The following is a 27278-nucleotide window of genomic DNA, read 5'->3' as shown; positions in this document are numbered from 1 at the left end:
CCCACATTTGTCTTAGTGAATTTTTTTTTTTTTCGTGGAATTCATTTTAATCCACTGCAATTAGCAGTAATGTTGCATTTTCCCGCCATTGTGATTTCTCCATTATTTCAACAATATTTGGCGACTTTGATCGGTTTTGGCGTCATTTTTGGTGATGACTGGCCATGTCCTGTATTTTCCAGTATTTTGAATCCCAATGGCCCGTATTTCTCTCGAGGAAATATGGTCAGCTTATTCATTCTTAAATTTGCTGCCACCTAGGTCTTAGAAATACTACTAAATTTTTGTTTTTCGTTTGCTTTCTAAATAATAGATAACATTATTAAGTCCTACTTCTCTGTGTTTGTGGTCCTAAATGCAGTTCCCAAATTTCCAGAAAGATGGCAGTAAAAGCCACTGAGCTATAAGTAAAATTTACTTATAGCTCAGTGATTATTGCATAGGGAGTCTTCACTTCAGTTTACTTATAGGTCAGTGGTGGTAAAAGCTGCAATATTCCCCCCATGGACTTTAATTTGCAATCTGACCATATTTTTCCCCAGAAACGTATGACGATCGTAAGTTTTCATGGATATGATCGTAAAATCCCTATATACTACTACTACTACTAATTTTACACATCAACAAAATTGCCAAATGTTGGGCAATTTTTTTTTTCTTTTTTTCCGTTCATTCAATTCGCTGTTACGTAACCCTCAGTATGTTTATATAAAAGCCAGAGTTTGGTTATAAAAAAAAAACCTCGCAAGAGAGACTGGGAGCCTCTTAAAGGTAGCATTTATTTATTTATTTCATATCATCCAACATGATTTGTAATGTTGAATTCGCTGAGAAATGGCTGATGCATTATTTAAACTATCCCAAAAGCTTTTCGTTTAGTTAATAGTAGGTCAAATAATTATTGCATCGATAAATGTATTGACTAAACTCCAGCTTTCAAATTCATCATTATTCTAAATTGCTGGTGTTATATAAAAATTAGGTAAAATTTCTCAAAGTCAACTTAATTGAGCCACAAACCATGAAAAAGTTGTCCACAATCCTGTGAAAGTTCTCCTAATATAAGACTTTGTAGAGTAATTAGTGTTCAACCAGAGGTATATTTACAGAGAATGGAAGAGGGCCCATACTGGGGGCAAGTTCAACGATTGAATGGCGGAGAAAATTACACGAGCATGTAAAAAGGGGCCATATCCGCCCCGACTACAAAGCGAATGATCAGATGAGTGACCTAGAGCAGTGTTTTCTGAACCGTTGAGCCCTGACATCAGTCTAACCAGACCATGAACTGTTCGCTGTTTTATTTTTATCCATTTATATCACATTAGTCATGCATATGGCCGGGCTTCCACTCACAAAAATGAAACCAACCGGGCTGTGTGCTTCTAAAGGTTAAGAACCAATGACCTAGAGGGTTTACAATCATGTGAGTGACTGGAAGAATGGCCTAGAGAGCAAGGGATAAAGTCAGCGGGGGATCTACAGATGGCCACAACTAGCTGCTTGATCAATCTGGGCAAGCATATATTTTGCCCCTTCCCTTGTAATGTTGAAGGAGAGGTTCCGGGAGTCCCATAGTAACTGTGGCACTGCCTTCAAAGTTTGCGCAAACATGGTGAGGGATCAAAACAGTGACCTAGAGAAGCATTACTCAATCTTCATTCACCCAAGAACCAGTAAGATCTCTGAAACAATTTGGCAGACCTCTGATTCATGCCATGACTAGTATGACTGCTACTGCTTAACCTTACATGCACCTTTCTTTTTTTTTCAAACCGAGCACAACTCAGGTCTATTGTCATAGGCAATTTACTACCTAGTGAGTTGTGCTGGAAGTGTAACTGTGTGTACCTAACAGTTTTGAGTGTGTATCTAGTGTTGTGTATGATTTTTCAGTGCTGCCATCTATATCTCAGAAGTGAAGTGAGTGATGTGTAGTGACTGAATATTTGTACTGTTTGTAGGACTGTTGCTCTCTGTGGTGAGACTTTTTAACTGGGAGATCGGCTCGCATTTGCGCCTCGAAGTTGGGAACCACAGAAAACCAACTTCAGCCGACCACCACTGTGGTGACGGTGGGGCTCGAACCCGGGTTCCCGCTGTGCAAGTTCGTCACTATGACCACTCGACCACCACAGCGGCTACAATTACATGCACCTTGTACACATTCTTCTACTGAATTTCTAACGAATCAGCACATGCCAGAATGTGTGCCTTGATTGTATGTGTGGCCCTAATGTATTTATGTTGTTGAATTGTGCTTGTCCTGCCATCTATTTTCCATTTTCTGAAATCAAGATGTAACTGTCTCTTTTTTTTTTTAATGTTACCATTGTGTTTCCTGCCCTCTGTGGAGAGACTTTTTCAAATGAAAGACTGACTACTACAAAACCACACATGCACCTTATCCATATTCCTCTGCGGAATTTCTAACGAAGTGGTACATGCTGGAACGTGTGTATATGTGTTATGAACCTTACGTGAAGTTTGTTTTTTCTGTGCAATGTTTGTTGTGTGTGGTGCTGCCGTCAGTTTTTCTATCTATGAGTGAAGTATAATGATTGAATAACTGTACCGTTGTAGGCTTGTTGTTTTCTGTGGCGAGACTTTTTAACAGGGTGATTGTCTTGCATTTGTTCTTTGAAGTTGGGAACCACAGGGACAATGAGAGACTGGCTCATATGTGCTCCTAAAAGCTGGAAAACTGCAGGAAACCAACTTCAGCCGCCCACTGGTATGCCATCAACAGGGTTCAAACCTGGGTCCTCGGGACAAGAGTGCAGCACGATGCCCACTTGACCGCACAGCTGCAACTAGTATGATTACGCATCACCCAAGTGGTGCAGTGATAAGATGCTCATCTTCCATCATGAAAGTTACCGTCAAGGTCCACGGGTTCAAATCTGGGTAAGAACATTGGAGACAAGTTCTTTATCTACTGAATCTGGGTTGACCACTGATAGTTGGCCCCTTCATTTACCACCCAACCTCCACTGGTTGGAAATTACCATATGATGATATATGACCGAAGTTGGTGTGCGGTAAAGTAGTAAGATTACATGCTATAGCTGTTCCTGTAAGTGCGAGAGACAGGGCCATCAAGTGACAGAAAGCGCAGGGCTGGACCCTCAATCCTGCAAACTATGTGGTCGCGCAAGGCAGCAACTGAACTTGCCAATTTTTATGGGGATTTTTTAAAGCACCAACTGAAGAGGGGGCAATTTTTTTATCATAAAAATATTATTTGTTTGCACTTGAAAAATGCTCAGAAAACTGGGCCTGAGAAAGAGTAACTTATACGGCAAATGACTGTGTAGCATGAGTGACCTAGAGAGTTTGCAAGCATGTAAGTGACCAAAAGATTGAGGGACCAGATGAATGAGTGACCTACAAAACAGGACTGGACAGATCCCAGACACCAGGGCGTCATGATGACTAAAAAAAATTAACATTGGCACGCTTAATTTTTGTGTCCTATAACTGAATTGACATCTTAAGACAGCACAAAATCATCAGAAGTTATGTTAAGTGGGGCTGCTAGCATTGAAAGGTGGGGGGGGGACCCTATGTCCCATGCAAGTAAAAAATACAATATTTTACACAAATTTTGTCAATAACCTGAAAAGGAGGAAAAATGGAAATTTCACTTAAAGGTAGGAGGATGCTTGAAATGACATAACAAAAGAGGATGTCTGGTCACCCAAGACAATGTACATGTGTGGTCTTTGGTAGTATGTATTGTACAATATAAGTACAGGTTTCTCGAATGAGAGGGGGGGAAATCTGTTCATTTTTCACAATTTCAATAGTCATGGCTGGCGTTTGTGGAATAATACATTATCTGAACATTTAAGATCCAGAAAAACACTTCATTTGAATACAAAGTAATTTTTTGCATATATAATGTTTGCTGATGTTATGATTTTTCTCTTCCCTCCAAGTGCTGATCATGGACGAGTCGAGAGAAGAAGAGAAGAGTTCTCCAAGCGAACACCAGCAATCGACGAGAACAAGACAGCCAAGTCATCAAAGAGGGGTTGGTCCATCAAGAAAATACTATCACAGGGGTTCAAAACAAGGTTCATCATCATACAGGTCAGAGAATCATAGAAGTAAAATGGCAGGACGAGATGGATTTAAAAACAGCACTCAGTCATTTGAAAATCCAAATACAAAAATGCACGTGTCCAGTCAAGAATCTGGTCGTCCTATGCCGAATAAAGATGAAAGGAGACAAGAGCAAAGTAACTCAAGAGATAAGGCTTGTGAATTGAATGTTAATGCAGATTGTTTCTATCCCAGAGATAATGCCACTGCCTTCAAGCGAGGTAACAGTCAAGCAGCCAGAAATCCACAGTCTTCACCTAGATCAAATTCAAGAAATGGTGCTTACTCCATGGGTTGCGTTGTGAATGGTAGATATGTCAGACAGAATACTGATTCATCACTGACTCATGGTGCAGCTGACACTAATCGCAACAACAAAGGCGATATGGCACGTAGTGGAAATGTAGGCCTATCTGGACAATGGCATCGCCAAAGCAACTATGACCAAAACTATAAAAACTTTGACTATAAAAACAATCATAGTAACTATGTTCATAATTCGGATAATAATAATTATAATCGTGGCAACTACTATAAAAGCTATTACAATCAACAAAACAATGGGAACTCTTATCAGGATTATGATAAGGCTCGTAGGGCGCAACCTAGAAGAGGAAGAAATGTTCATTCGTATTATGAACAAAATGAAAGATTGCCAGTACAAGAGGAAGGCGCTACTTTTTCGTCTAGGGGTTTTTATGATGATGATGGATCATCACAGCAAAGGGACATGAGAAATCGTGAGCTGATCAAAGCGTCGGTACACAGACTTGAAAATTACAAAGAAAATCAAGAGGCTTCTACAACTCAGAGAGGTAATCTTCTCTTGTCAATTTTCATTTCACAAATTTCCATCCAAACCTATATGAATATTACACCCCCCCCCTCCGCCCGCTAGAAAGGCAGATGTGCAATGTCCTTGGAAAAAATAATGTAGGAAATTACATTTTAACGTTTACTCTATCCATGGAAGTTATTTTCCAAAAATAGGAATTTTTCAAATTAAGCTTGGGGATCCCCCTAAGCCAGTGTTTCCCAAACTTTTTGATGTCTCAGATCTCCTGTAGTGAAAGTCAGTGCACTGCAGACCCTTTGTAGTGCCAGATATTGTTCCTCAGACCTCCCCTGCGGCAACAGAAAGGCAGGTTTGACAACCCCCTCCCATCAAATCCAAATTGTATTGTTTTTATCATTTGTATAACATGAAAAAATTGATTAAAGCCTTGAACTGAAATGACGAGTCCAACTCGCCATGAAATTGTATGTCTAAGCAGAGCTGCCCGAAAATAAATTGCAGTTCAAGGGGTTGCCGCTGTGCGGTCGTGTGGGCATCATGCTGGACTCTCGTCCCGAGGATCCAGGTTCGAACCCCGTTGACGGCACAGTGGTGGTCGGCTGAAGTTGGCTTTCTGCGGTTTTCCAGCTTCAAGGCACGAATATGAGCTGATCTCCCATGTGAAAAGGTCTCTCCGCAGAGAGCAGGCAGGCCTACAACACGATACTCACAAAACATGAAAATTCAAGCATTTATCAAGGGTTATCCTTACTTCAGAAAATGGAAGCCAGATGGCAGCATGAACACGAAACAAGCGCAACTCAACAACATAAATACGTTAGGGCCAAGCATACACTCAGAACACGCATTCCAGCATGTGCCGATTCGTTAGAAATTCCGAAAAGGAATGTGTACGAGGTACATGTTCGGTTAAGAAGTAGTAGTTCAAGGGGTTAAATTATAATTCCACATATCACAAATGTGCCATTCATGCAATGGTAACAAATGAAAAAAATGATTCTGCAGACTCCCTTACAAAGTACTCGCAGACCACAGGTTGAAAATCTTTGCCCTAAGCAATGGTCCTCGAACAGCCTGTTGAAAAAAATTCTAGTGCAATGCGTGTATTATTTTCTAACAAAAGAAGCCTTCATGGAAAAAATATCCACTGGATTCTTAAGGCTGTAGCCACAGGATGGAATCTTGGGGTGGAGTCCCCCCCCCCCCCTCACTGTTGTAATTTAAGAAAGTGACTGATATAGACCTGTATGAGTTGCCCAGTTGTAAAACACTCTAGTACCATTCAGATTCCTTTACAGGAAGTGAAAAAAAACTGTTTATAGGGTGTTTCGTGAGTTAACCGCGTGCTAAAATGTTAATTTTATGACATTGAAATGTTAAATTTCAAGCATTCAGCTTTATGAATACCTCTACATAATTTTCTTTTTCACTTTCTGTAAAAAAATCTGGTTTATGTGTGTGTGGGGCGCTTTACGAGTTTTGCAACTGGATGACTCATATGAAACATGATTGAATTTATTGTATATTGTATATTTACTTGTTGTTTCCAACCTCTGCCCTTGAAATACCAGTTGTCTGCTTATGAAAGAAATTTCTGTCAATACCCTGTTGATTTTAGGTGTTTTATATGTTGCACTTATGAAGACAGAAAAATTTTGTCTATATTAATACTAATTTTCTTATGCATCTGCTTGTAATAAACGTGAAATTCAATGTATTTAAAGAACAAGATGTGTGTGTGAGAAAAGATTCTTTTCTGGTTTATCCTGAGAATGCTCAGTTAAACTATCTCATCCAGACAACTATATAAATACAGACATTATCCTTGGTTTCGCATTCTTTGATCTCCTGGAGATGCTCATCACTCGTGCAAACGAGCAATCAAGTTTTACGGCTCATCCATAATGACTGAACAGACCAAAATCTTTTCATCATAGTGCAAGCGATGGCCGCGAAGACCTAATACATTATGAACGAAACAGGTTTTAAAAGTGCTTTGTATTGGCCCTTCTAGTATTGAAACACTTTAGTTGTAGCCTATTTAGCTGATGATATTAGATAGTTAAATAACCAGATTTGCTCAATATTATATTCTTTGATTTGACCCTTTAACCGTTTAAAGGCCAATGTTCCATAAATGGAACATAGTTTTTATTTGCAAAAATATCAGATATAAATTGATTCAAATATTTCCAGTTTTTTTTATCATATATAGATGAGAGTTCAAAGTATTTTTTGAAATAAATTTGGAACTTCAGATTGATATAAACATTTTTGACAGAATTTTGAAATTTGATATTTTTTGGGTATTTTTTCCCCATTTCGATAAAAATTTGCCAAAATTTCAATTTTGAAGTAAATGGAAAATTCTTTTGTGTTTCTACCACTTAAGTTAGTTTCTTTGCGCTATTAAACGTTAAAGAGCTACGCACTTCAAATATGCATGTTCCATTTATGGAACATTGGCCTTTCAAGAGAGCTGGATTCTAGAGATATCTAATGTGCAGTGCGTTGCTTCGATTTTCCCGTTTGAACCCCAGGGTGTTGTCATCATTCGACATGTATGGGGGGCGAATTCTGGGTAATGTGAAACAGAGGAATGTGCTTTCTGGGGGGTGAATTGTTTATATTTATATTGGTTGAGTACTTTTTATTTCTTGCATTCTTGGAAATACATGTTTTTGTGAACTGCAGACTAATCAAACTGTGATCGGGTAATCGTAGATAGTCTTTTTATGTTCAGCTGTATGTAACCGGAAGATATCTCATATTAGACGAAGCTGTAGGATATTTAGAAACATTTAGATATGTACATAATTAGTAGTATATTTATAACTCGCGTATATATGCCAATTACTTGCTAATGAAAATGGGAACATCACGGATGATGTTATTGTTGAAAATGATCTGGTGACAACAGTTCCAACTGATGTATGTGGAATACTAGATATATATTTTGCAACATCGAAGATGAGGTATTAGCAATTCCCGTAATGCGTTTTTAAAAAATTGTAGGGCAGAAAAAGTGCAACTCCTATGAAGGTTTCAAGAAAAGGCAGTTTTAAGCTATCCGGAAAAAAAACAATGCATGGGATAAAAAAAATTCTTTGTAGAATCCAATCAAAAACCTCAGCTCTGGATTCCATTTGAAAAGATTTGCCATATAACCATTATAGCACGTTGGGATAATTCATTCAGAGTTGCGAGAACAGATCTTATTTTGCATTTGGAATTCCGAAGAGGAGTAACAATGAACCTTCTACAAAAGGAGGAGTTAATTATTCATCCAGGTCCACATTGTCAACTGAAAAAAGATGTCTGGTCATCTGATGGCCATTATATTGTGTCTGCGACACAAGGACGGTGTGCGGTTTGTCAAAAAACACTATAAATGATACCAATGTGACAAACGGGTCCATAAAAGATGTTTTCCTTCTTTTATCACGGACATTATAAAAAAATTTGAATTTTGTTCGCTCACACACACATTTTTATGCTAAAAAAATTGGTATGTGTTTGAATTTGAAATTGTAGTCCAAAATAGAAAATTTGGTGAGATAACTGTATTCCAGAAATAAAAAATCGTGACAATATAGGCGATACCAGTTTCCGCTTTCAACTCTCCCGAAGTGCCAATGATCCATAAATGAAACATCGTGAAAAACAAAGAAAATAAGTTTTTTCTTCAAATTTCAAAGTTGATCTATGTATAGGCATGCAAAAGGACCCAGAATTTCAAAACAGTGAGTGATTTCGTTCATAGTTCGGCCTTTAAACGGTTAAGCAGTTTTTAAAATTTTTCTCATCTGCATTATGAAAAAAATTGCTACAATGTAAATCACTAAACCCTCTAAAAACCATCTATTTTCAAGAAAAATATTTTTTGTGATTGCGTGAGCTGACATAAATACTTTCCCTGAACACAAAATAATAATAAAGAATTAGGAAAAGAAAAAAGACCAGTTGTCTGTTATTTATGCTGCACGCTTAATTGTACAACTACCTCAAAGGGAAAGAAATTATCAGACTTTGAACAAAAGCTGACTCCGCCCACTAGCACTTGATTAACAGGTTGGGGAGGGAAAACATGATATCAGGAGAAGAAAACTTTACAAAGATATCTGGGTTTGTCAATGCTGAAATGAGAGGGTTTTAAGAACTCAATATATTTTAGGATTGCTAAAATAAAGTGATCAAGTTAGATGAGATATCTCAGTATTGCTGCTGTAAGTGTTAATAGAATGATTTCTCTCTCAAATTTTTATATTGTTTTTGGTTTGTCAATATCAGAGTGATGTGTCAAAAGTTTGTGATTCTATTTCAGATTCCCTTATACAGCAACTAGAAAAAGGGGAGTGTGAATGTATGGTTTGCTGCGAGCATATCAAGCTTCGTGATTATGTCTGGAACTGCTGTAAATGTTTTCACATTTTCCATCTTCGATGCATTAAAAAGTGGGCAAGAACTCAAACTACAGGAACTGGTATATCCATATATTGCCTTCAATTTTTTTTAAAATTTATTAGAATGTAGTTTTTTTTTTTTTTGTGTAGTCCCAAAGACATCAATATTAGTGTTTTAGTAAGATGTTCACTGTTTAGTAGGTAGACCTATTATACTGTAAAACCTCTTTTGTGGGCACTGTTGGGACAAAAAAAAATTTGTCTGTAAAACAGGGGTGGCAGTTAATCCGGAGTTCGAAATGAGTACTTTTATTATATAAGGGGAAATATTATTATTTGGCTGTAAAAGAAGGGTAACTGCATCTGAGGGGTGTTCGTTAAGATAGGCTTTACTTTTTTTTTACCTAGTAAATGAACTTAAGTTTAAAGTTTTATTTAACATGAAATCGAATAATATTGTTACATTTATATCACAATTAGAAATTCTGAAAGAAAAAATTGCATTCAGTTTTACAATACCTGAATGCAGAGTAAATGAATAACAACAAATTAACTTAAAGAAAAAGATTCATGCAGTGTCACCTGGTGGATAATCATTTCAACTGTTTATAGCATAAGTGCCCAACCATTTCAGTTAGTTGGCCAAATAATACAAGATGACTACTGCAGAAAGGGGTGTACTTATTGTGTTGTCTATATTGATACATTTTTAATGTATGCTTTTTGTTAGAACCTCTTCACACACGTGAGCTTGAAGTTGCAACCACCCCCCCCCCCCTTCCCAGTCTAAAAATTTCTTGATCATTCTAGACAACGATGATGTAACCCATTTCACAGCAGTATTTCATTCTAAATTTTGTAAAGGGAATACTTGTTGATATCTCTGAACAAAGATAGTGAGTATCTATAAGATTGAAAGTTCACTTTAACACAACATATTCCTGGTAGTCTGAAGAGTTTTCAACTAACTTTAAGAATGAGTCAGCCATGCAAAAATAAGCCATGTTTACATTTTTAAAATAATGTGATCTTCACGTATTCCCAAGGGATCAGCATGATCCATCCAGAGAATTAGTGTTAGTAGACATCCATGTTCATACTGGGATTCAAACCCAGACCTGCACATTAAGAGGCTAGTTCCCTAACCACCTATAGACGGGAAAGTTTTTTTTTTATGTCTATTCGCATACATCAGTTACAGGTGTCCACTCTAAGAGATCTGTCTTGTTTCAGTTAAAAAAAAATACTGTATGACCCCCGCCCCTCCCGCATTAGTTGGTATGCCAATATGCCAGGGAGAAAAAGAGAGGGTGACCAATATGCAAAGACTACTTGTATTTTCCATCATACCGAGAAATTTGTCAGATTCCAAAAAATTCTTAAGTATCTGCACTCTCAACTGAAGAATCGATTGAATAGGTTGATTTGAAACTTCTCTATTGTTTGCGTTTTAAGATGATCAGTGTATTTTGATTTATTGCAGATGTCAGATACTAAGCATATACTTTCTCATAGATTAAATGAGCTAAATGGAAAAATCAGACACATGTTTCAGAGAGACAAAATGGATCTCTCAGAACAGGGATGTCTTTTTTGTGTGTTTGATTCCTCATGTTGTGCTTTGTTCATTATCTTTTTAACAATCATTATATAACTTGTACTTGTTTTTTTTTCCTTCATATTTCATATAATTAGGTGTTGAATGTGTGTGTGGGTATGTATATATATATATATATATATAAGAAAATTTCACCAACATTTTGAATACACACTGTATACTTATTGTATTTTCTCACTTTTTATATTTTTTAGTAGATGTAGGATGGAGATGCCCTACATGCCAGAAGGTAACAGCAAATATTCCTCATCACTATTACTGTTTTTGTGGAAGAAAGCAAGACCCAGATGTCAATCCCCATTTTACACCTCACAGCTGTGGCGAAATGTGCGGCAGAAAAAGGGAAGAAGAAAACTGTGACCATAAGTGCACTTTGTTGTGTCATCCAGGTCCATGCCCCCCATGCGTAGCTACAGTTAATCGGCCCTGTGAATGTGGAAAGAGTTCTAAGGTGCGTAAATCTATTCAATGGTTTTACAATATAAACTAATAAAATTTGAAGTGACAAAAGAAACTTTAAAAAATAGGTTCTCTGGGCAAAAAACTATCTTTGTTATGAGTTCATTGTTTATCAATGTTACTCCAACGCTAGAGGTTGGCATCATCAGGAAAAATTCAACTTAGACACCTCCTGGTTATGGCAATAACAAGTTTTGGAGGGAAATTTTGAGGAAACAAACTCAATGATGCTCTGAGAACCTCTTTTTTAATTTGAAGGAAACTTTACCTGGCTTTTAATTTAAAAAAAAAACAAGTGAAACAGGTCTCCACAACAAATGATATACAATATTTTTTCCCCACTGGTATACACATTTTGGCCCTGACAACAGAGAACCGTCTTCAGAACATTCTGTGTTCGAAAAACAGCTGTCCATTTCCATGGCTAGAATGTCATTATATGATTGTTTTATTTGCTTTAATTAAATTAATTTTAAAATGTAAACATGTTACTAAAGCATAAAATTGGTACTTAAATTTTTTTTAATTATTTAAGGTATCTAAGAAAACTCAGTTTTGTGTACATATGAATATTAGACATATCCTCATTCAAAAGATGTAGATACTATAACATTGTTTCGTCCTTATGATTTATATCTTATTTCACCCTTGAACCAATTTGTTTTATTTTAAAATTTTGCAGAGAGTCCTTTGCAGTAATCCAGAGCCAGTTATATGCGGCAACAAATGTGAAAAAATTTTGAATTGTGGTGTACACAAGTGCGAAGAGCTTTGTCATAAAGGATCATGCAATCCATGTGCTGTTATTCTTCAGCAAGGTGCCTAAATTTACCAAATTAACATCTTTTCCATTATAAGTTCATCACAGATTTGCAATTACCCCAGCCATAGTTAGTTTCCCCAAACGTTTTGTTCCTGTCTTCAATTTTTTTTCCTATCGCACCCATTTCAAGCCAACCTATAAGATGCTATACTGAATCCAAAGGTTTCTATTTCCCCACTCGGGGCCCTTCCATCTCCATACCATTTTGGGAAACACTGACATAAACGGAAGATGACTTATTCTCCAATATATTAGTTCTTAACCTTTTTATTAGGCCACACTGCCAGTTGATTTCAATCCAAATTTTTCATCCCAATAAACTTTGGCTTAAATACTTATACCCTCCCCCCTCTCCCTCTTGAATTAATCAGGTATTAATCAATTATTCTCATCTTGGGATATTTTCCAGCTCAATCCCCTCCCCCACTTCTCAAGAATGTTTAACCCATTAATGCCGGTTGGTAAGAAAATTTGTCATTCTAAATTTTAAGTTTTTCTTTGCCAATAAATGGTGGAAGTGGTTCCACTCATTTTTGTTTTAAAAAAAATCAAAGTTGTCGTTAATAGGTTAAATACTATGGTGGTCAACCATTGTCTCATCCAATATTAGGATTACAAATCTTGCGAAACATTTTGCTTTTCATACACTGTGTCAATATAATGTTTATATGAGGTTTTTAAACATTAAGAAATGAAGTTATCCGTGATTGACCCCATATGTTCAAAATATTAAGCTTTTCCACTGCTGAATGCTACTATAATAAGCTGAAAACTCAAGATTCATTACACCATATAAAAATATATATTATATGAGAACTTTGTGAAATGACATTTTCACCAATTTGCATCTTATATACATTGTCTCTGCTATATCGAAATTGGTTTAGAATGAAAATAAATTTTTGGTCTTGTCACGTCAGCTGCTACGCTGTTATGTGGGCATCATGATGGACTTGTATCACAAGGACCCAGGTTTGAACCCCACTGACAGCATAGTGGTGGTCCCCTGAAATTGGTTTTCTGTGGTATTCCAACTTCAAGATGAGCCACATTTAAAAAATTATCTCTACAGAGATCAATCAGGCCTATAACATTTTAAAATTCATGCATGCTACATATATATTATTTCCTGTGTACTTACTAGATCAGATATAATGAACTTCCGATTATAGTGAACAAAAGCCTTGGCCCCCAGCACTTGGTTGTAGCAGAAACAGACTGCACTAAATAAAGCAATGAATGAAAATGGTCTTTGATTTTTGAAAGTGTTAGTTGAAGAAAAATAAGCTGAATAAGTTCATGAAAATGGTCCCGAGATTGGATGACCACTAGGATTTTAAAATGACTCTTCATCCCAAAATACTGCTCACTAAATGACCATCTCGATAAAATCCTGATCAGCTATGCTTATTATGAATGTTATTTGTTTCAGTACCAATTTTCTGTGAATGCATATATAAATTTTCATACCATTTAAAATAAATTTTATAAATAAAATTCATATTGAAATATCACATATTGCGGTCGGCTGAAGTTGGTTTTCTGTGGTTCCCAACTTCAAGGCGCAAATGCGAGCCGATCTCCCCGTTAAAAAGTCTCGCCACAGAGAGCAGTCCTACAACGATAAATCATTCAATCATAACACTTCACTCATAGTTAGAAAAACTGGTGGCAGATGGCAGCACTACACATAACAAGCATTACAGAGAAACAAAAAAAACTTCACGTCAGGTTTCACTACACGTACACGCACATTCCCGCATGTAACGATTCGTTGGGGGTTCCGCGGGGGGGGGGTGCATGTGTGGTGTAGCAGTAGTAGGTAGGGCCTCCAAAAATGGCTCGGGGATCCATGGTGTTCTTAAGTCAGCCACCTCGTTGGGCAATTTGCCTGTTGTGGCGTTGTATTTGTATTTGTATCACGATTGCTTTTAAATTCTGTGCATGTTTTTCTCACAGAATGTTATTGCAGAGCATCTACAAGAGAAGTGCTGTGTGATGAAGTGACGTGTGGCCAACAACATTACTGTTGTGATTCAACATGTGGAAAAAATCTGGCCTGTGGCCATCATAAATGTATGGCAACTTGTCATCCAGGATCTTGTGAAACATGCAAGTTGATGCCGGAACTTGTTCTCACGTGCCCTTGTGGCAAAACAGCCCTGATAGACATGTGTGCTAAAGGCAAAGCTTCCCAGAGGGTCACTTGTATTGATGCTATCCCACTGTGTGGAGAAAAGTGTGATAAAGAACTTCCTTGTGGACCCAAAGGTAAGATATTTTAGAATCATCCTGAGGAATATTTAATAAAAAAATTTAAAGCACGAGGAGCATTTGGTTATGGCTAGTGCCTAACTTTCTAAAATTATTTAGTACGTACAAATTTAAATGAGGTTTCTTCTAAAGTTTTCAACTTATTTATTGATCATGTTCTCTCAAAGCAAATATCAAATTTCATCATTAGATATATGAATGTCTTGTACTCATATTAAATTAAGCAATAAAATTATGGCTGGAAATCGATTGAAATTCTCAACTAGTTAATCAAAAGTTTTTAATCGATTTATCTGACTTTAATGGAATATTTTTGTAACTATATAGAATAGTAATTGATTGCTATAGAAATATATTTCATTTCACGCATTTATTTGTCAGATGTAAACAAATGTTGGAATTTGGAATACATTAAGAAATTAAAGCTGCCTGCTTGAAGGAATTTAATATGATGAACATATTTGTCAAATCCTGAAATTTCTTCACCTGGATCTTTTTTTTTAGAAAATCTGTTATTTTAGGTTAGTCACTGATTTTGAAACCACTTTAGATCTTCATACTATTGCTTATTTTCTTAGAAACTCCTACCAAATGTTACTGGAGGGGTGGCGAAAACTGATTTTTCCCATGTAGGTAAACTGCTATTCACAGTGGAGACAATAAATTTTGATCTTACCTTCTAAAACTTCCATCAAACTCAATTTGAAACTGAAATCATCACCAGTTTTCATTAAATTTCCCCTTGCCAAAAATTTTGATTGAAATATTGATTTAATAGTTTTAAAGTATGGTCATTCAATCAAAATTTTAAAAATGGGAACATGCAATAGAACCTTGATTATCTGGACTAATGGTGGGAAAGGTAAACATGGATAAACTGCCAGGAGTAAAAAAAACTTTAAATAGTAAAATTTTAAAAAAGGAAGTATTTATGTACTTCACCTGTTTAAAATGACTATCTGCTGTATATATTCATATTATCCATGCAAAAAATATAATAATAAATTTTACTTATTGAATGATAGCCACACTACTAATATGCTGGGTTTCACACATTAATGGCAGAAATGCAGTAGAACCTCAATTATCCATGATAATGTTGGGGAAGGTAGTCACGGATAATTGAAGAACACAGTTATCCTTTTTATGTCGACCATTCTGCACAGTTATAAAATGAACTACAAGAATGACATAAACGAAGAATGGTGCTGGTCCAGCTGATGAGCCAATTTTCCATTCTTTTGCTGTCAGGGCATATCGCTGTTATATTATTGGGAGCTGAATTTTTTCAAATCAAATATAAAATGGGTCATGTACAAAAGAAAGATAAAAATCATGAATGATTTGATACAATGAATATATGCATCATTGCAAAATGTTTTCATATTGCCATCATTTGTTAAATTTCAGTTTATTTTGTGTGCAGATTGCCATCACAGATGTGCTTCAGAGTGTCATGTTGGTGAATGTCCTCCATGTCCTTCGACTACTGTTGTGAGATGTCAATGTTCTTCTACATCTAAGGAAATCTCGTGTAAAGATTTGGTCATGCCTTATGTGTTCAAGTGTGAGAAGAGGTGCAATAAGCGTAAGAGTTGTGGACGTCACAAATGCTTGAATAATTGCTGCGTCATAAAGAATCATGTGTGTGAATTAGTATGCAACAAGAAGCTTTCGTGCGGTAATCACCAATGTCAAGAAATATGTCATGCCTGCAATTGTCCGCCTTGTTGGAATGTCAGTAAGTTTAGTTGACCTGCATTTTACTGCACATGAAATAGATACACTTTTTCTTGTAATTTTTATGAAATGCATGTACACATTAAGTATCATGCATATATTTGTATTGTGTGAGTACACTTTAATCAAAAATTATGAAATTAGCATTTTGATAAAAATATAAGTTAGATTTTAAAAATGTTTCCATTTTATTTAATTACAGTAGCAGTCTTATAGGAAGTATAAACTGTGATTATAAAGACACTCAATAATTTTCCATGGAAGTCTTAAAACTTAGATTTCTTTGATGTAACATAATTTTGTTTGAGCATGTGATGTATCGTCATAAAATTATTAAATCAGGAAATTGAAGATGTGCAGATTGAAAAAAGTGCACACAGCATTTCTTTTGACTTTTTTTACATCTTTTTGCTAATTCAAAGTTTTCTATATTTAGATTACAATAGTCAAATAAATCTACCATATTAACCAGTCATCTGACTCTGATGGAATAGCACATCATGCTGATTTCTAATTTATTCCACATATATAATTGAGAATTCAATATTTCTTTAGTAATTACTTCAATTATTATTATTTTATTACTTTAAAAAACAGCAAAGAACATGACGAACTCAGTTTTGATGCATTCATAAAAATTTTTAATATTTTAATCAAAAAATATATTTTATTATCCTCAAATATAAGCTATTGAATTTACAAAACTTGTTGGAACCTCTATCATCATGAATCTCATCTCCTGAATCATAAATCTTCTATCAAAATGAATCCAAATTGCAAAAATAAATGGTTCATTCTCAAGAAATTGACCTAAGTTGTGTGCCCAGCAATTTTCATTAAATATTTTGGACACAGAACTTTTTTTGTCACTTTCTATTTATATTCCAGTTTCTGAAACGTCACAACTTAGTTAATTTTTTCATCAATCAATTTTCAAAATTGAACTAATTTCCATTTGTTAAGGAAATGTACTTTGTCTGGGTGTCCACAGCCAAATTCATTGACAAAAAAATTGTTCCGAATACTAATGCTTGTCCAAGTTGAAAATGATTTATCAAAAGAGATGGTACTTGTTGCAATTGTGAAACATAAATATCTGTGCTTAAACAGACGAAATGCCTCGTTGAATGTGCCTATCTCTTAAATGGTTAAATTTAAATTAATTTTTTTCACCATTAATTTTTAACAGACTTTGTTGCTGACTATATTTAATTTATTAGCAGGTAAAGAAGTGTCCCTAAGAGTTTTTTTGGTTGACGTTTTTTTTGTAACTTTATTTTCATTTTTGGTCCTATTTCGTGAAGATGAGCTAAATACAAATGTACACAAGAATGAAAACATAGAATTTCATTCTTGAAATTTAATTGAGTTATGTTTAATTTGATTCTTGGCAATAGAACCTCTCAGTGGCATTGATGAGAGATTTGGCTTCCTTAAAAGCCTCTTATTTTAGCATTGACAAGCTCAAATATTTTGTTGAGTTCATTTCTCAATGGAACACTTATTTCTATATCCCCTTACTTTGCACCTGCTGAAAATCTGAGACAAGCCTACCTAGAAAAAGATATGGCATTTTAAACGAGCTTTAGTGATTTCTACCTTGCCGTGGAAAGGGTTAGAGAACATTAGATATTCAAATCAATTTTTTGTGTAAAAAAACTTTCTTTCACATTAACTTGTTTTTGCATTTATGGCATTTCTGTTTTTTTTTAAAGGTTTTGATGAACTAAGATGTCACTGTGGTCATAGTGTTTTGTATCCACCCATACAATGTGGAACTCGTCCACCCGAGTGTGATCAGCCTTGTACAAGAAATCATGAATGTGAACACAAAGTCCAACATGCTTGTCATAGTGATGCAAAATGCCCTCCCTGCACAGTTTTATGTGATAAAATGTGTTTTGGAGAACATGAAGTGAGAGTCATAAGTTATATATCATTATATGAACAGGTATATAACCTGTATGTATTGATATTCATGAAATTGTGATTTGTATCGGAACTAATAACTGATATACGTCATTCCAGAGTATTTTTTATACTCTGAAATATTGTTGATCGTGCTTAAGATCTTTATCTGAAGATATCTTTATCTTAAGACCGTTATCTGGGCCATGCAATAAAAATTTCTTAAACAGAAAACACTATAATGTTTCAGTACTATAAAAATACATAATCAATATTCAATTCCTAATATAAAAAATTTCGAAAAATGGAACATTTGATTTGCTATTGTTTGGGAGAATTTTAAACTGTAAAGATCAGTTAAAGTTTACTGTACCTAAAATTTTTAAATGGTGTTTGTGATGGATTTCAAAATCTATTGCCTTTGTCTTTTCAGAAACGATCAAATGTACAATGTTTCCTTGATGGAATATCATGTGGCAAGCTATGTGGTAAGCCACTTCCTTGTGGAAGACACAACTGCCGTGAAATCTGTCACTTAGGAGCTTGTCTAAAAGAGGGTGCAACTTGCAGACAGCCTTGTGAAGTACAAAGAAGCTGCGGACACCCATGTGATGCTCTTTGTCATGATGGTCAATGCCCAGAAAATCCTTGCAAATCAAAGGTATGTGTGCCACAAAATTTGATGTACTAGGAAATGTAACATTTATGACTTATTTGGTAATTTTCTAGTCATGAGCAGTGGTTTTTTCCCTGATGGTACTGTTCAGCATGCGGTATTGATACATTTTTTTTTTTTTAATATTCATAGTTTGAAAATGTTATTACAAGTATTTTCAAAGTTAATACTGGTTGTTTTTATCTTAAAGAAAAGGCATAATGGTCATGCAATACTGTCTTCTCTCATGGAAGTTGTATGCTTATAAAGGGGAAAGAGAGAGAGGGAGGGAGGGGAAAAGGTGACTGTGTCGGTGAAGGTGACTGTCTAGTAGAGGTTGTGTGGTTGTTGTTGAGTTTGGTCACCATATCAGCTATGTTGTGCTATGATACCACCAACAAACACCAACAAAATTGACAATATTTAATTTTTTTTTTATTTTGAAACATATACAGTGCAAGTAAAAGTTGATGGTTTCTGCTGATATGTATCTTGTTAAGACATATCTAACCATACTCTATTAATGTGAATATTGTTTCAACTTTGCGTAGCACAAAAGTTCTCAAACTTTTACTTCTCATATCGCCCTTGTTCTATTTATGGTTCATCTACTGCTCCTCATATTTGTTTAGTAGATATAATGCATTCATAAAAGAGCCACTTCAAAGCATAAACAAGCACACATATCAATATTTCCAGCTCATCGTGATGCCCCTGACGAAGGTTGGCAACGCCCCTAAGAGCCATTGCTGCACACTTTGAGAAACACTAGGATAACAGGTTTGTCATCTCATACAGTAACGAGATGCACAAAAGTATTCATATCCAAACATGTCAAGGACATAATGTTGGCTCTTTTTTTTTTTACCCTCTCACATTTCATGCTAAACTTTCACAACATATACGTAAAGTAGTGGCTCTTAACCAGGGGTCCTTAGAGAGATTTCTCAGGGTCTGTGAGCTTGGATGAGAAAAACTAGGTATATATATATATACAGACCTGCCAACTCTCCGGATTTAGGTGGGAGACTCCAGATTTTTCATCCTTCCTCCCGCTCTCCGGATTTTTAAAAATTTCTCCAGATTTTCACCGAAAATTAGAGTTTTGCGAGCTTTCACGTTGTCGTGACGTCAATGAAAGTAGTCGTCGTTAGGGAAAACACCCATAGAGAACAGCCATGGTCATTTCCATCGAGCAGCCGTATAAAAAAGTCTTGGTGACCGCATTTAAGCAACTGGCAAAGACTTTAAGTAGCGTTTATCGGCAATCATTTATCAGGGGCATGACCTTGGTTGCCGAATTCCTGTATAATCGTTATTGTATTACAGCCATGCGGTAAACACAAGTTTTTTCATCAGCAGCTTTGTATTTTGAAGTTTTTTAATTGTTTCCTCCGATTAAATACGTCTTCAGAAAGAAAATATAAAACTTTAAGCTATATACAGCTAAATATAAAGCTTTTGAGAGTTCGTATACTCAAGATTATCAATCACTGATAGCATCCACGAAAGGAAACTCAAGTTTTATGAACAGTAAATGTGATTTCTCTATTCTGCATGGAAAGACTGACATGGAATTATATTCTGCTCAGGGATGGGGCGGCAATGGAACTTTTTCATAATTTATTTTAAAAAAATGTTTTCAAAAAAAAATTTTTTGTGTTTTTTTTTTTGATTGAGTCTATGAGTGAGTGGGGGGGGGGGTACCCCCCTTCGGAAGAATCTCCGGATTTCTGAATTCCAAAAGTTGGCACATCTGTATATAGATCACTTACATTTTTTTTCTTTCTTGGAAAATTAATTCCTGATTTTCATTGTCGTTAAAATTTATTTTGATCATTTCTCTATGAAAAATCAGAGGAACATGCCTCTGGAAAAAGCTTTGTGATATATTTTTTATCCCTGAATACAAAAGTTGCCACAGAAAGGTATTCCATCAACTGCCTGCAGAGGTAGGGCTTTGAATAGGGGTAGTTTTAGTATCATGTCAACTGATGCAACCAGTTACCGGTACCAACAACCAGTTATTCTAAGAATAACTGGTTGTTGCATAGAAGTGACTGCTTTTGGAGATTTCACTGTATATATTAGTGTATTTTCAATATAAAACTATTTTTTTCTTCTTTCCATACCCATGTTACTTAAAATGTAGGTTTGGTGAATTCTTTTTTCAATTTCTCTCACTTGAATTTGTGTCTTTTATATTAAATGTTCATATCCGTGTATGTTTTCAACTAATTTACTTTTTTTACCTCTCGATTCATTATTCATGAAATGCTAAAATGTGTGTTTTTCATAATATTTGTTGACTTATCTTGAGTTTTTATGTTAGGTTACAGTTAGATGTCCTTGTGGTTTCCGATCGGAAGTAGAAACGTGCTCTGAGGATGTTGGTGGTGCTTATCGTCTTGTCTCTGCTTCACGCTTGGCTGCAAAAATGAATGATATAAAATCTGGCGAAACTGTGAACTTGGGTGACATCTTTGGAAAGAAAAATAAATACAATAGGTAATTACGTACATGAAGTGCGCCACAAACTTCTTTGAAATTCTGTGTGACCATGATTTTCATGATTACAGCTTTTGAGATCTGGTTTCAGAATTATTAGATACTAGCTATAATACCCGGTGCTGCCCGGTTTTTCTTCAATTACTGCAAGGATTGAAAGAAGCGACAAACCATTATAAAAGAATAAACTATTATACAACTGGCAGCATTAAAGAAGTGGCAAACCATTGTAAAAGCATATGCATGTCTGAAACACATTTTTAGGAACCACGGTAACCAAAGTAAACATTCCGAAAGTCATTGTTGGGGCCCAGAAACCATTGTTGCTCGAAAGATTTTTTGCCCATTTCGGGCATTTGCCCAGCTCTGACAGACTTTATATATAGACTGGTATATATGCAAAATTCGGCGACGATAGATCTAAAGTTGTAGATTTGTATAGAGAACATACATACAAAGACAATCAATTTTATATATATAGATGTATCTGGGTAGTTACATAAAGTCATTTCAGTAATATATATTTTCAATAATTTTTAAAAAATTGGTATGATTGAACATTTTGCAACCAATTATGTAGGAAAGAAAAACAGTTATCCCGTTTTACCAGTACCTATTTACTATTCACCCCCATTTGACCAAACAGGATGTATTGTCACCGTACCTGCAAACTTGACTTTTTTCAGACATAGTTATCATTTGTTATTATCAGAAACAGAGTCCCGATGTGATCACATTAAACAAAATACAAATACAAGGCCACAACAGGTAAAGTGCCCAACGAGGTGGCTGAAAAAAAAGTTGTCCCATAACAAATATGGATGTCATATATTTAAATGGATCATTATGTATATGGATGTCATATATTTAAACGGATCATTATGTATATGGATGTCATATACATAAATGGAGTGGACTGTATATATTAATGCTTTTTCATTTTTATTTAAGGTTGTTATGCAATGAGGACTGTGCTATTCATGAGCGTAATAAAAGGATAGCTGTTGCTCTTCAAATCCAAAATCCAGATCTGTCTAGCAAGCCTGGAGCTCCAGGTTATTCAGAGTTCCTAAAAGAAGAGGCTAAGAAAAACTCAAAGTTTGTCACAAGTGTCTATGATAAGTTTTCAGAGCTTGTTCAACTTGCCAAACAGGTATGAAGCATGTTAATGTGTTACTTTACTGCATAGCCTTCACACAAAAATGCAAATAAGTAGTGGGGGGGGGGGGAAGTGTCATACTTCATAATGTGTAATAAATGTTGCAACGAATGATTGTTTCACTACCCATGTCTTGTAACCATTGACATTTTGCAACTACTGCACTTCTTTGACGCATTATATCCAATTATCAGTACACTATCAGTTCAGTATCAATAGTACTGTTACAGTTTGATGTGACTGTCTAGAATAGTGGTCCAACCTTTTGGACTCAACAGACTACTAAATTAAATTTTGAATCCTACATACCTCTGATATGAGAAAAGTAAATTATAAAAACTCCATTTTTGTTACAGTAGTTTCCTTCCTCTCTCCCCCACACCACTGTATTGCTTGCAGGAGATAAACTACCCACTGAATTAAAAAAAATTGGTATATAGCTTGCATTTTCTGGTTTTTACTATTTATATTCCCAATTCTTTGGCTGGAAGACGAATTGAAAGCCTAATGAAATAACAAAAAAAGCATGTACCATTTCTTCCAAACCTGTGTCTGGGGTGGGGTTACAAAAAATGGGAAAAAATTAAATGCATTTTCATTAAACACAAACAAAACGAGTCCTCCAAAAGCGTTTTGTCCAGACAATGTGTATCTTACAGTAAATGTGATAAATCTTTTATTATTCATACTTACCAATCGTCGTGGTAAGTTTGATAAATTCATCACTTTTACCAGCGAATATTCATAATACCCAAGCGTCGTTGGTGAATTTGATACTAAAAAAATTATCGCTTTTAATTGGAGATTATGTATAATACCCAAGCTTTTTCGTTGGTAAATTGATAAATATTGAAAGCATTATCACTTTTACAAAGATTATATGTAATAACCAAGTGTTGTTGGTAAATTTAATAAATACTTGAAATTTATCGTTTTTATCTGTGATTATGCATAACACCCTAGGGTAATTGGTGAATTTGATTATGAAAAAGTCCAAATGAGTCTGGTATGTGTGATGAATATAATCGTATCTTGATATAAAGATAACAAATTTTACTATCGTACCCTGATATAATAACAAATTTTTTGATTGTATCCCAATATAATGATAAAAAATTTTGCGATGGTACCCGATATAACAATGCAATACATATGCAAATTATCATGCATAGTATATCATATAGTATTGAATGATTGAAGCATGATTTATCATGCTTAATAACGATGCAACACGTGGATATTGTGCATAATCGCCAGTAAAAGTGATTAATTTAGGGAAATTTATTAAACATACCAAAATGCTCTGTGATTATGGGTAATAACCAGATTTATCAGATTTACTGCATAACATATATATATCTAAACTAATAGTATTGCACATGCCAATTGTTTTCTAAAGGTGGTTCACAAGAGGTTGCTGCAAAGTTTGCAGGATGTATTTCAGAACAAAGCAGAAATTAGAGCAAAAACATAGCTAAAATTTTAGAAATAAAGTGAAAACAAAGCTTCATTGCTAACTAAGAAAATTTAGTTTCAAGTTTTTTTTTCTTGTATCAAATTTCATTTTTCTTATATTTTTTTGCTCTCTAATTAGTCAAAGCAAAAGTCTAGAAGTTATGCTTTTCCACCGATGAATCGAGACCAGCGTAGAGTTGTTCATGAAATGGCTGAATTTTTCGGTTGTGAAACTCAGAGTTACGATGAAGAACCGGTGAAAAATGTTGTAATAACTGCATTTAGGTGAGAAAAAATTGTTCTGCATATGCATGTGCTTAATTAACTTTTCTTGTTACCTAAGTTTTACAATTTAATATTTTTTTGTGTATTTTGCTCCTTTTTCTTTTTGACTTCAATCAAGTACATATACATACAAGTCAAAAAATTATTTATTTACACTGCTTTTCTGATAAGTCCAAGTTTACCTGTTCATTCTAGGTGGAAGAAACTCATCCTGGCTCTTTTTTTTTACTGTCGTGGTGGGAATGATTTTTTCATTCACCTTATAATCTAATATTCACCGTAAGCTTTTCATGAAAGGTGCTGAATGATAGTTGGTAGGTCGATAACAAAAGAACAATAAACTCACTCCAAAAACAAAGACACTAGTTCTGAAGATTCATGGCTGGAACCAGAAATATATATGGTGTGCCATAAATTCAAAATTGTTTAAAATCTCATTAAAATTGAGGGAATTGGTATATTTAAATGCAGTTTGTGAAAAAGTTTACTCACAAAGGCAATTTTTTTTTTTTTTTGGTGCAGAGAAAACAAATAGTTGAAATTTCTGTTGATAGAGAGTGCTGCACAAAAACAAATTACTGGAAATATGCAAATCCAAGTCCTATGAATTGTAGGGTGTACAGTTAACAGTATATTTCTGAATTTCCTGTTAATTGATGTTTAATAAGGTTTTCATTGTGATGTTGAGACATTCAGTAAAGCACTATTGGTGAAGCTGTTTTACCTCCACCATAAATTATCAGCTGAAGCTTTACAAACGTTTTGAAAGAAATTGAAGAAAGGTGTAGGTCCAATCACTCCTGCTAGACTGGTTTCTCTGGTCATATATAGACAAATTTGAACTAATTTTTTTCTGCACCAAAAAAATTCCCTTTTTTGTGAACATAATTTCTTTAATTTTTTATAAATTTGTAAACTATTTACGAATTTATAGGACACCCTGTATGTGGTCCATAATTGTTACTTAAATTACTTTGGTGAAAGGGTTAGTTTAAGCAATTGGAGAAATTATTTTTTTCATTCATTTTTGTTTAAAAAATTTCTCATGAGGTCAAGAATCAAGTCCTTTCAGCTGCTTCAAAATTGTTTGCTTCAGTGAATTTATTATTAGTTTTTAATAAATAGACACACTTTTAAGAAGTACAGTCAAACCTCGTTAATGAGTCACTCTTGGGGGAGCAAAAATATGACTTAGTTAGCGGAGTGACTCGTTAAACGGAGTAAGCCATAGCTTGCCAATTCCTGCCTGAGGACAATTGGGACTTCCAAAAAAGTGATCCGGTAAGTGGAGTGACGTGTTAACTGGGTGACGAGCTAACAAGGTTTGACTGTAATTCAGTATTTTGCTTTTCAGGGAACGTAGCTGGCTGCCATTTGTCAGCATAGCTACAGTTGTTGAAAGGGAGATGGGGATTCGCAGAGGGCCTGCACCAGTGATCAGCACAGCATCTAAAGTACCTGTTCAAGTAAGCCTTGCAGAGAAGAAATCAAAGCGCATTGACTACTTTGACTTTGAAGGATGAAAGAAAATGTGCTCGCGAGAGACAGTTTTCTTTCCCATCCGAACAATTTTAATGGATGTTTCAGAAACATTCACTTGTGTGATTTACTAGGGTGGGGACTAGATTAACATATATTCAACAAAAAAACAGAATATAATATGCGTGCTATTCAAGTATAGTATATTTTATATACTTTATAATTTATATAATTGTTCACTGCATGCAGAAATTAAAATGTTTATTCTTTTAGCTCCTTGTCAGCATGATTTTTTTTCCCTCACTGTATTAGGTTGTCATTAAAGTTAGAGCATTTTTCAAAGCTTCAAAATTCAACTGCCAATTTGAAAATAAACATTCTGGGGTAAGATGTGGAAAAAAATCCACTAAGAAAATGTTCAGTGTAAGGAAGGAGGCTGATGTTTCATTAATCGCTTATAATTTATTCATTAATGTTAAGATAGCTTATAACACATTTATGGAGATGAAAACATGTTTATGCATTTTTATATGTGAGTTAAACAAGTTTATTATACATTTATAATAAGTTTATCGGTAAATAAGTTACATCTAAATTTTAGTCATCCAAACAGGAATCGCAAACAATGTTTTTGAGTTTTGTTGAAGATGAGCACATTTCTTCATGTATAATTTTCTCAATACTTAGCATTAATTTTTTTTTTCAACAATAAGACATAGAAGTGTCAAACACAATATAAAAAGGTTGACAACTGATCATACATCAATCGAAATGTCTTAAGTAGTCAGAAAAAAATAAAATATATATGTATATCACAACAAAAGTGAATTATTAGAGATGCTGCTGTACTCTAATTTACCTGAGTCCCGGGTACTCGAAAAATTTGGGCCCCTTCAGAGTGAAAGTGGGTCCCTTTCGAAAAAAATTATCTTGAAAAAAAAGTATGCCCCCCCCCTTTCCCCCATTATTCACTGGTATATCTATGAATTTTTTCCAGCATGCCCCAGGTCTTTGATCACCTGCTTATATCTTTTCATTGAGACTGAGCGGCGGGCCATGTTCTGGGTAGGAACATGAGAGGTATCTCTGTGAATCAAATAAATAATTCATTTATAAAAACATGTTCTATCCAAAGGTTCATTTACTTTCATTGTCTATTAGTAGGAAAAGCTTGCAAAGAAGCCCATTAACACATACTGAGAATTGAACATGTGGAATTTAACACATGCAATAAATCTATGGCAAATATACAGTTGATCCTGCTTATAATGTTCCCATTTGAAACATTTTTCCACTTAGTCTGACTTATTTTCATCGTCCCAACTCTATAAATAAATCTCATTAAGATTTCTCGTTTAAAGTGTTTTCCTGCTTACGTTTTTATGATAGTTTTTGAAAAACGTTATAAGCAGGATCCACTGTAATTAAAATTTAGAGGCACGTATTTATTAATAAATCAATTTATAAATTCCCTTCTGATTGATTTTTCATTTCTTTAAAAAAATCTTAGCTCCTTCAATAATTTCTGATTAAATTTAAAGCAAATAAGATTCTCTCAGTCCCCACTCTCAGACACTCATCTTCTGATTTCCGTGTCATATAAATTCTT

The 27278-nt window shown here is 34.9% G+C and overlaps 1 protein-coding gene across 1 annotated transcript; it reads left to right on the top strand.

The window, feature by feature from the left end:
• The first annotated feature begins 535 nt into the window (after nucleotides 1–535).
• Nucleotides 536–25942, top strand: LOC149081659 (transcriptional repressor NF-X1-like). Its single transcript, XM_089237069.1, has 13 exons — nucleotides 536–557; nucleotides 3942–4922; nucleotides 9228–9386; nucleotides 11119–11375; nucleotides 12066–12201; nucleotides 14166–14477; nucleotides 15907–16221; nucleotides 17936–18135; nucleotides 18562–18789; nucleotides 21116–21291; nucleotides 22243–22444; nucleotides 24045–24190; nucleotides 25545–25942. Exons 2-13 carry the CDS (start codon nucleotides 3950–3952, stop codon nucleotides 25711–25713), a joined length of 3273 nt encoding a protein of 1090 aa, XP_089093195.1. The 5' UTR covers nucleotides 536–557; nucleotides 3942–3949; the 3' UTR covers nucleotides 25714–25942.
• Nucleotides 25943–27278: the final 1336 nt, after the last annotated feature.

This window comes from Pholcus phalangioides, unplaced genomic scaffold (genome assembly GCF_987345545.1).
Source record: "Pholcus phalangioides strain wild (caught in Gottingen) unplaced genomic scaffold, Ppha-v1.0 ptg000009l_1, whole genome shotgun sequence".
Taxonomy (NCBI): Eukaryota; Metazoa; Arthropoda; class Arachnida; order Araneae; family Pholcidae; genus Pholcus; species Pholcus phalangioides.
The sequence above is the reverse complement of the archived record's forward strand: the minus strand, read 5'-3'. Positions and strand labels throughout refer to the sequence as shown.

Bases quoted from the DNA above. Each gene is read 5' to 3' on its own strand.
- LOC149081659 (XM_089237069.1), top strand. From the start codon at position 3,950: ATGGACGAGTCGAGAGAAGAAGAGAAGAGTTCTCCAAGCGAACACCAG. The intron at 12,202-14,165 runs GTGCCTAAATTT...TTTTTCTCACAG, and splicing joins TGCTGTTATTCTTCAGCAAG to AATGTTATTGCAGAGCATCT. The intron at 22,445-24,044 runs GTATGAAGCATG...CTCTCTAATTAG, and splicing joins TTGTTCAACTTGCCAAACAG to TCAAAGCAAAAGTCTAGAAG.